Here is a 9,849-nt window from a genome sequence, read left to right as displayed (position 1 = left end):
CAGAAGGCCCCATCGGGAGAGGCCTTGGCCGCTACGCACTGTTGCCACCCTCCGGAGGAACGGTCGGCCTCTGGGAGAGATGCACCCCTGGTCTGACCGAGCAGGGCTCTCCTGATGTTCTGGGATTCTGCAGAGGGCTACAAGCCCCCACACTCTTTCTAGGAAATGAGGTCAGGGTCCTATTTCACTCTCACTGCACAACGAATTTAGAGTCCAATGGACAAAGGTCATCCCTTGAATAAAGCCTGGTTGGTCTTCAAGTTGCCCCTGGACTCCAATTTGGTTCTGCTGCTGGAGACCAACACGGGGACCCACCTGAACCATTCTCCCTGCAGCAGCAGCAGCGACGTCTCCCTTTCAGGCCCTGGCCCTTTGCTGGCCATTAATCTTCAGCGCTTGGATTCAGGCAGAGAGACAAGAGTCGGCCTTCTCTGCCAGCTCCTGACTGCGGTTGGCATCGGAGTTCCAGTGCAGCAACCGGGAGGCAAGCCAGAACAGGTGCATCCTGGTCCAGCTGCAGAAGGGGCCGTTAGGAGACAGAGCTGGTGGCTGCCCAGAGGGGCTGGTGAAGGGTACAGGGATTCTATTCCAGAAGGGGGGGGGGGGGGAGCAGGCCTCCCCCTCTGCAGCCAAGGAAATGCTATCAAAAGGGTGGTTCTTTATTGAAAAGGCTCCTTTACAGTGCAGTATACACGTCACACCCACTCGTGTGCTACTTCATTGAAACTGTTACAAAACATACATCCCGTAAACTACACATTTCATACGTACATACATACATTCTTTCCCTCCCGCCCAGGGGAGGATGCTGTGGAGTGTGCACATCCCATCCAGAAATGGGGGGGGGGGGCGGCAGAGAGAGAGGCTGTCTTTGACCTGTAATTAAAAGCTTTGTGATTTAAAAGCAGGGACAGGAAGAGCTTGGGCAGAGCTGCTTTAGGCACTGTTTTGAATCTTGAATCCAGGTTTTGAATCCAGGTCAGCCCCCGCCCTGGATCCACATTGCTCTTTGTCCTCGGTGTCAGAGACTGGCTGATCCACAGAGAGGATTCCTGCCAGATCCCTTCCTCCCAGCCAGCACAAAAAATGCAGCTGCTAAAGGCCACTAAGGAGGGGTGGGGCGCCTTTTGGACTGCGCAGCGCTTGAAGGAGAAGGCTGTGGCTCAGCCCAGGGAGGAAGGGACCCCCGGCCCAGCCCGGCCCGGCCCTCCGGGAGCCACCGGCTCCCTTCATAAGCAGAGGCCGGCTTGCTCCCGAGAGACACCTGTTTAAGGAAGGAACTCCACAGCATCCCCCAAAAACTGCCATCGGGATCCTGAGAAATAACAACCCTGCTGCAAGTATGGTTGAACAAGGCTGGTGGGCAGAACCAGATCCAGAACAAGACTAGAATGGCTGCAGACTGCCTCCCATTGAGCCCCCTTCTCCTGTCTCTGGATGGCTTTGCCCGGAATGGCTCCACCAATGCTGCAGGTGAGCAGCTCTCGGCTCCCTGGGCCTCCCAGCCGACGGGTGGATAAGCCAAGAATGGCACGGCATTACTGTCCGTTCCCCCCCACACACACACACTGCTAGCCCCTCCAGTGGAGACCCCGGGGGGGCAGGGAGGCAGTCAGAGCCACACGGCCGGCCACCGACTCTCTGCAGCTGGCTGGACGTCCAGGTGACTCCGGAGTCTGGCTTCCCAGCTTCGCTGTTGGTTTAAGTTCAGGAAACCCCAAAACTCGTATTTCTCCTTTTAAAGTGGAGAGTGTCGGAAACGGCAGTCCCCACAAGGGGTAGGGGCGACTTCCACTCATTCAGCCCCCCCCCCCCCCCCGAAGTTTGCATTAAAAACAAGGAGGGCTTACTGGTGGATGTTAAACTGTGTTAGTAAAATGTACAAATATAACTGGCCTATTTACAACCAATAAATATGGGGAAATAGTAAGTTCGGGTGGGGCAGGTGGCCGTGGGGAGTTTTGTACAAAAATTGTTCATGGCGGAAGGCGGGACACCCCGGTCTTCCGTGGCTGAGCTGTAGTTTGCTGAAATGCCACGTCAGTGACGCTTCCCCACCAGGGGTCCAGGGAAAGGGGGAGAGGTGGGGCAAGCGGAGAGGTCTTCTCTCCCTTCTCCCCAAATTTTTATTTACAAAGTCTATACAGAAACGGGTTCCTTTCGGTCCAGGGCCTAGTTGGGCAGTCGAAGGCTACGGCTGCCAACAAACATTTCATCTTTGGTGCTGAGACACTCCTCTCACGGCCAAGGGCAGCCGGCCGGCCAGCCAGCCAGTCGGTCCTGGAGTCCAGTGGTTCAGTCTGTACAAGGGGCCGTGGCATCTCCCTGCAGGCAGCATGTGAAGAGGAGGTGGAGAAGGGCACGGAGGCAGCTGGGGCTTGCTAAGTGTGAGGCCTGTCTCCAAGCCGGATGCTGAATTCACTCGCCCCCAAAGCCCAGAACCGTCTGCCGTTCCAGAGCAGACAAGCGGCTGCTGCCCTGGCCCTGGCCGTGACTCCCGCCTTTCCTGGGGGGCAGGCGAGGCAGCAAAGGAGAGGCGTGTCCCTCGGTGGTAATGGTCTCAGCAGCGTGGTCAGAAGGCACCTACGGCGTAGAGGTGGGTTCTGGCTCCGAGTGGCCACAGGTGGAATGCGTGTGGCACCTGTACCTCCGGAAGTTGGCTGGCTGGCTGGCTGCCGTAAAAACCCTCCACGTAGAAAAACAGTGCAAGGGACCTGGTTCCAGGCGAGGAATGCCTGCCGTTGGCCGAGCAAGAGGGACACGGCAGCGAGCCACAATTGTGTGTGTGTGTGTGTGTGGGGGGGAGGGACCATCCGCCTTCCTGGCTTCATCCGGTGCTTTCAGATTCCTCTCCCTGCCCCCCTGGCTGTGGCAACCTGGAGAAAGGGCCCATCTCTAGCCGCTGCCAGAGGGGAGGCTGTCCGGCCAAGCCCTGCTCTGATGCGCCGGACAGCCCCGAGTGGGACGGCATCGCTGCCCCCCAGATCTGCTCCCGCCCCTGGTTCAGAAGATGCCCTTGGCAATCTTGAGGCCTTTCTGCCTCATCCGGGGCAAGGTGGAGCTGGAGCCGTGCTTAATCTTCACCGCCTTGGAGAAGCCCCGTTTCTTCAGCACGAAGTCATAGTTGGCGGCAGAGTTCATGGCGTAGAAGACGTTGGCGTTGTCCGGGATCTTGAGCTCTAGAACGGGGAGAGGGGAGTGAGAGCGAGTCGTGAGACCGCCCAGGGCCGAGCAGAGTAAGGAAGCCTGGCCGCCCACCGTCCCCCCCCTCCCCCCAAATCCCCTTCCCCTACCAAGGCTGCCTGTGGAGTGCGGAGGGGGGAGAGGGCTCCAAAGAGTAAGCCCCCAACATTATTTTGAACTGGGCAACTTGGTTTTGCCTGCATTCCCAGAGACGGAGGGAGGGCTTAGTCCCTGAGGGGGAGAGGGAGGGGCTTTTGGCATCCGCCTCTCAGCCCCAGGAGGAGAAGCCGTTTTGTCTCCCTCTGGCCAGCTCTGCAGTTTTATGGAAGCGCGGGGAGGGGGGGGGATGGTGGCAGGGGAATGACCAGCTGGACCCAGCAAGATGCAGAGGGCAGAGGTCAAAGCCCCCCCCGACCACCTTGAAACCACCTGCCACGTGGGGGACTGCAGGGCCCACCTGTACCTCTCTCCTCTGAGATGATCTGGATGAGCTCATAGTCCTCCGGCCGGTCCCCGTCCAGGTTGTGCTTGGCCATGGCCTTCCGGATCACCACGGGTGTCTTGTCCTGGCTGGTCACCTGGAGCATTGAGGACAAAACTACGGATGATTCTGCCTCTCGGGGCAGAGGTCGGCAGGGGCTTCAGGGCTCCTTCAGGCAACAGATGGAATTTAAAAAGAAAAGCGCCCCCTCTTGGCTTGCTGATGTTCATCCCTCAGCCCGTGTGGGGCCCGGATTCCCTTCCTGACCCTAGGACAGAAGATGCCTCACTTGGGCCGCTTCGGCACGTCTCTCGTTTCCTCTGTTTATGCCCTGATCTTCTCCCCATCGGGCCCCAAAGCAGCTCATCTCTTTCTCTCCGCCTCCGTTTTCTCTTCACAGCAGCCCTGTGAGGCGGGTTAGATTAAGTGTGACCGGCCCCAGGAGGGCACCCAGCCACCCAAACATGAATCTCCCAGATCCTAGATGCGCCACACCACACTGGCTTGGCCAAACCAAAACAGAACACAAAGTCCTGTCTGGATTTGCTGCCAGTTAGGGAGCCCGGGCACAGGAATGCCCATTCCTTTCAAGCACTCCAAGGCCAGGATTTCATCTGTGCTGCCCTTCGGTAGGAGTGTGGCCAGCAGAAAAGGGTGCCACGTTTAGCTCCCTGCGAATCTCAGCTGGCCTCTCCAGCTAAGCACCCCCCTGCCCCTCCCGCCCCCAGCCTCAAAGCAGGACCTGAGAAGCAGGACTCCTCGGGAGCTGCTGCAGAGCTCTTGGTCTGCCCGTGACACCTGGCAGGAACCGCAAAATGGCAGCAAAGGGGAAATTTCCCCCGGCTTCCAATTTAGGCAGTCGGCAGGAGGTATCTGAACTTAACAAAGAAATAGAAGAGCCAGCGTGGTGTTGTGGTTAAGGCTTATAATCTGGCGAGCTCTTCCACATGCAGCCAGCTGGGTGACCTTGGGCCAGTCACAGTTCTCTTACAGCTCTCTCAGTCCCACCTACATTGCAGAGTGCCTGTTGTAGGCAGAGGAAAGGAAGGCAAAGGTAAGCTGCTATGAGGTGCCTTTGGACAGTGAAAAGTGAGGTATAAAAAACAAAAACCAACTCTTCTTCTAAATGCATATTTTATATATATACCATTCTTTCCTGGTTAGCTCAGGGCAGCTGACAACAGACTTAAAAATGCTATAACATTCATATAAAACTGCCTCCTTTTACGATTTAACCCTATGAAGGCTGAACAGAGCTTGGAAGGGTTTTCTGTCCCTGGATGGATTTTCCATCCGGCATCCCAGATGTGAGTTCCTGACCTGAACCGAACCATATGCCGGGCAGGACATCTCCATTCTGCTGGTGTTTTAAGATCCCCAAGAGTCCTGATCTCTTCAGGCAGAGCGTCCCGCCAGGCTGAGGCCCGGGGCCCTGAGCAGATTTTGACTGATCTTAGTGCTCCTTGGGTGGGACAGGGGAAGAGGCCAATCTGAACACCAATTCTTTCCCAAGCACGGGAAAGTTCAGCCAGACCAGCAGCAGCTATAAACTTCCATGAGCTAAACGCACATTCTTATGTCAGGGAGATGTGAGCCTGCGTTCAGGAGATATGCAAAGCACTTGTGTGCCAGCAGGGCCGGGGGCAGGCTGTACAATCAGTGCTTCCCTTTCCCTCCCTCTCCCTGGAACACAATGCTAAAGAATCCTGCTTCAATTCACTGCAGGGACTGTCTCCAAGTGGCTCTTGCCATTTCGTACAGGGACATCCAATCACAAAGTGCCCTGAAAGCAGATGGGGAGGGTGTTATGCACTGCATGTGAGGGGGGGGGGGAGCAGGGAGGGACTGTGGTGGAGAGGGCTACAGCCTGCTGTCCAGCCCTGGTGACTCCCCTGATCCTATGGGCACAGCCCCCCACCAAGCGTGATTCTTGGTCACCCGAGCACATGACAGAATGCTGGATCGTTTGCTTATGTCTGCCATTTACATCAGATGCACCAAGGGCCCCAACATGGTGCCCCCTCGTGGGTGCCATGCACCCGCCAAGCGTTTTTAGAAAGCTGGCGGGACTAGCTGGGACTTTTGCCCAGCAAGGCTTTCTGATTGGCTGTGCTGATTTTTTTTTATGTTGCTTTGGTGCTGGCTGCAGTCTGTGACTGCCCCCCCGGCAGCCATTTTGCAATTGTCTCCGCCTCCTGAAGCAGCCATTTTGCAATTGTCTCCGCCTCCTGAAGCAGCCATTTTGCAATTGTCTCCACCTCCTGAAGCAGCCTGTCTCCACCTGCAAAATCAGCCATTGGGTGACACTGTGCTGAGTCAGAACTCTGCTTGTGCCCCAAAAGGCCAGGGACTCTTAAGAGAGAAGAGCCCTCCTCCTCAACAGAGCCAGCCCCAATGGACCTCAGCCACTCCTTGGCGTTTCCCGCACTCACCAGGATGCTCTTGTACATGTTCCCGTTGTCCACCGCCAGGCTGACGCGGATGATGCAGCAGTCGTCCACCTGCTGGTTGTAAAGGGGCAGGGAGAGGGAGGAGTAGCTGGAGATGCCCGAGACGGAGCGCTTGTGGGTCCGCGAAGCCGGCAGCGGCGTGGAGGAGACGGAGGACGAGGAGGCGCTGCTGGAACTGGAGCCGATGCCGGACGTGTCCAGGGAGGAGAGGGAAGTGGACTCCCAGAACTGCAGAAGCAGGGAGGGGAGAGTAAAAGGAATTAAGAGGAGATGACAAAGGCTTATTCAAGTATGCCTGGGGGGGGGGGGGGAGACAAAGAGAACTTTCTCTCTCCCTTCCACAATGCCACAACTCAAAGGCCTCCAGAGAAGCTGATGGGCAGTAGGCTCAAGAGGGAAAAAACAGAATACCACTTTGCACAGAGAGGGAATAAAATCTGGAACTTGCAACCAGAGGGTGTAGTGATGGCCACAGGAATGAACAGCTTTACAGTGGGATTAGGTGGATACATGGAGGATTAATCTATCAGTGGCTACTAGTCATGGAACCTTCACATTCAGAGGTAATAAGCCTCTGAATCCCAGAACCAGAAGGCAACATTAGGGGAAGGCCTCGGCCTCCCTGCCCTGTGGCTGGCCCTGCAGAGGAACTGGCTGGCCCCTGGGTGAGACGGGAGGCTGGACTGGAGGGACCCTCCCTGGCCTGACCCAGCAGGGCTCTTCTGAGGGTCTTCTCAGGGGAAGGCCTCGGCCTCTCTGCCCTGTGGCTGGCCCTGCAGAGGAACTGGCTGGCCCCTGGGTGAGACGGGAGGCTGGACTGGAGGGACCCTCCCTGGCCTGACCCAGCAGGGCTCTACTGAGGGTCTTCTCAGGGGAAGGCCTCGGCCTCCCTGCCCTGTGGCTGGCCCTGCAGAGGAACTGGCTGGCCCCTGGGTGAGACGGGAGGCTGGACTGGAGGGACCCTCCCTGGCCTACCCAGCAGGGCTCTTCTGAGAGTCTTCTCAGGGGAAGGCCTCGGCCTCCCTGCCCTGTGGCTGGCCCTGCAGAGGAACTGGCTGGCCCCTGGGTGAGACGGGAGGCTGGACTGGAGGGACCCTCCCTGGTCTGACCCAGCAGGGCTCTCCTGAGGGTCTTCTCAGGGGAAGGCCTCGGCCTCTCTGCCCTGTGGCTGGCCCTGCAGAGGAACTGGCTGGCCCCTGGGTGAGACGGGAGGCTGGACTGGAGGGGCCCTCCCAGGCCTGACCCAGCAGGGCTCTTCTGAGGGTCCTCAGGGGAAGGCCTCAGCCTCTCTGCCCTGTGGCTGGCCCTGAGGAGCAACTGGCTGGCCCCTGGGTGAGACGGGAGGCTGGACTGGAGGGACCCTCCCTGGTCAGACCCAGCAGGGCTCTTCTGAGGGTCTTCTCAGGGGAAGGCCTCAGCCTCTCTGCCCTGTGGCTGGCCCTGCAGAGGAACTGGCTGGCCCCTGGGTGAGACGGGAGGCTGGACTGGAGGGACCCTCCCTGGTCTGACCCAGCAGGGCTCCTATGAGGGTATTCTCGGGAAGGCCTTGGCCTCTCTGTCCTGTGGCTGGCTCCTGGGTGAGATGGGAGGCTGGACTGGAGGGACCCTCCCTGGTCTGACCCAGCAGGGCTCTTCTGGTGTTCTTAGGAAGGCCTCGGCCTCTCTGCCCTGTGGCTGGCCCTGCAGAGGAATTGGGTGGCCACTGGGTGAGACGGGAGGCTGGACTGGATGGACTCTCCCAGGCCTGACCCAGCAGGGCTCTCCTGAGGGTCTTCTCAGGGGAAGGCCTCGGCCTCTCTGCCCTGTGGCTGGCCCTGCAGAGGAACTGGCTGGCCCCTGGGTGAGACGGGAGGCTGGACTGGAGGGACCCTCCCTGGTCTGACCCAGCAGGGCTCTCCTGACGTCCTTAGGAAGGCCTCGGCCTCTCTGCCCTGTGGCTGGCCCTGCAGAGGAACTGCCTGGCCCCTGGGTGAGACGGGAGGCTGGACTGGAGGGACCCTCCCTGATTGACCCAGCAGGGCTCTTATGAGGGTCTTATGACTAAGTAGACCCAAGTCCTCAGCAACAATTTGTCAGATGTCCCAGTGACTCCTTTGTGTATAAGACTCACTGTGCCCCAGGGCTCCCACCAGGGACTCAGCTGCTGCAAAGGCCTCCCCTCCCCTCCCCCCCTCTCCCCTCCCCTCCCCCTCCCCCTCTCCCCCTCCCCTCCCCATTCCCCCAGAGAAAGCCTTCCTCTCCCTTGACATGGGGCGCACCTGCCACCTGCCCCCCTGGGCACGAGTGGAGCCCAGAGAGCCGCTGTCCTGTACCTTCTTCTCCTGGCCGTCAGGGGACTCGGGCACGAAGCTGATGTTGATCTCTTCCACATCTGAGCTGCTGGAGCCAGCAGAGGTGACGCTAACTGAGTCGGCCGTGTCCCCGCTGCACAGGTATGGCCCACACTTCAGCTGGTCGAAGGATTTGGAGTGGGAGCTGCCGCTGGCGCAGGGCTCCGTGCTGGGGACTTGCCGGCTGCAGGACAAGGCCACCAAAGGCACCGTGAGAACCCTCCTCCCCGTCTCGCCATGCAAGCACTGAGCCACGGCGCTCCCCAAGCCCGGGACGTTCCGATCCGTCAATGGCAGCTTTGTCCCTCTGTCTCCCCCGGGGGCTCTCTTGGGGCTGCCTTCCAGCCCAGGCCTTCCTTTCCCAACTGCAGGTCCTGCAGCCTGCCACAGCGGGCCTCGCTCCCACAGGACGAGGGATGGGTGGGCCCAGTTAGTGCCGAGCTGCAGGCAGAACCACGCGGGTTCCAAGGGCAGCAACCGCCAGCAGGAAGAGAGAAGGGCAGTTTCACAACTCTGGACATCTCCCCTGGCTTCCCAAGTGCTGACCGGGGCCGGCTGGCTGAGCTTCCGAGATCTAGCAAGCCCGGGTGTCTTGGGCCCTCCAGGTCCGGTCTGGGAGGGCTTGCTCCTATGCAGCCGTGCACAGGCGTGCGAGAGGAATGGCCACGTCAGTGTGTTGTGGCAGAACACAGCAGTGGCCCCTCAAAGGTGCCTTCACTGCATTTGTTTCAGTAGGAGTTTCTCTGAATCAAAGCTCACTTCTTCAGCTTAATGTCTCACACAGACAGAGTGTAACACCACTGGAAGAAGTGGCAAAGGGGAGCTTTGGTGCGAGAGAAGAAGGGAAGGACAGGAACGTGCTCATGAGATAAAATTGGGACCGAACTTTGGAGCTGTTTGTGTGCCTTCCCCAAACATTTACCCAACTTTCTGGCTGGTTCGGCTGTTCAGAGCCAGTTAAACCTAAAAGCTGAGCGGCACAGGGTCCACCATTGGCTGTCAGCCTTTTTGGCTCCTATTCCCTTCAAAACAGTGGGGAACAAAACCAAAGGGTTAAACGAAGTCCCTTCCTGGATGATCCCTGCCCCCTTTCTGGGCCAGGAGAAAGGCGGAAGTGTTGTCCTTTTCAGGATGGTCCCTGCCCCCTTCTCCTGGCACAGCAAGCCGCGGCTGCAGGGATGGGGGAATTGCACTTGCTGGACCAGGTCCGTTTAGTTCAGAGGCCGCTCCAAACCAAATCACCCTCTTTAGGCTCCTGCCTTTGGTGTCTGAAATGCGTGAGTGGATTACCATCCATCAAAATACATGGATTTAGTTCAAATAGTTAATTTAAAGCATTAAAATCTTACAAACTATTGCCCGGTTTTCATAGAATCATAGAATCATAGAGTTGGAAGGGGCCATA

General features: G+C 58.3%; 1 protein-coding gene across 8 annotated transcripts in view; it reads right to left on the bottom strand.

Moving 5' to 3' along the window:
- Window positions 1-638: 638 nt before the first annotated feature.
- The window catches only part of RALGDS (ral guanine nucleotide dissociation stimulator), a 135,081-nt gene continuing 125,870 nt past the window's right edge, over window positions 639-9,849 (bottom strand). For 5 of the 8 annotated variants that reach the window (XM_077305885.1, XM_077305883.1, XM_077305884.1 and 2 more), the window contains exons 15-18: window positions 8,373-8,628; window positions 6,097-6,342; window positions 3,641-3,761; window positions 639-3,179 (exon numbers count right to left, since the gene is read on the bottom strand). In XM_077305885.1, coding sequence (XP_077162000.1) covers window positions 3,004-3,179; window positions 3,641-3,761; window positions 6,097-6,342; window positions 8,373-8,628 — 799 coding nt within the window. In that variant the 3' untranslated portion in view covers window positions 639-3,003. The remainder of the gene's footprint in view (window positions 3,180-3,640; window positions 3,762-6,096; window positions 6,343-8,372; window positions 8,629-9,849) is intronic. The other 3 variants (XM_077305879.1, XM_077305881.1, XM_077305882.1) reach the window with 3 other exon arrangements.

The sequence above is a fragment of the Paroedura picta genome, chromosome 12, assembly GCF_049243985.1.
Source record: "Paroedura picta isolate Pp20150507F chromosome 12, Ppicta_v3.0, whole genome shotgun sequence".
NCBI classification, from domain to species: domain Eukaryota; kingdom Metazoa; phylum Chordata; class Lepidosauria; order Squamata; family Gekkonidae; genus Paroedura; species Paroedura picta.
This window is presented reverse-complemented; position numbering and strand designations above follow the sequence as displayed.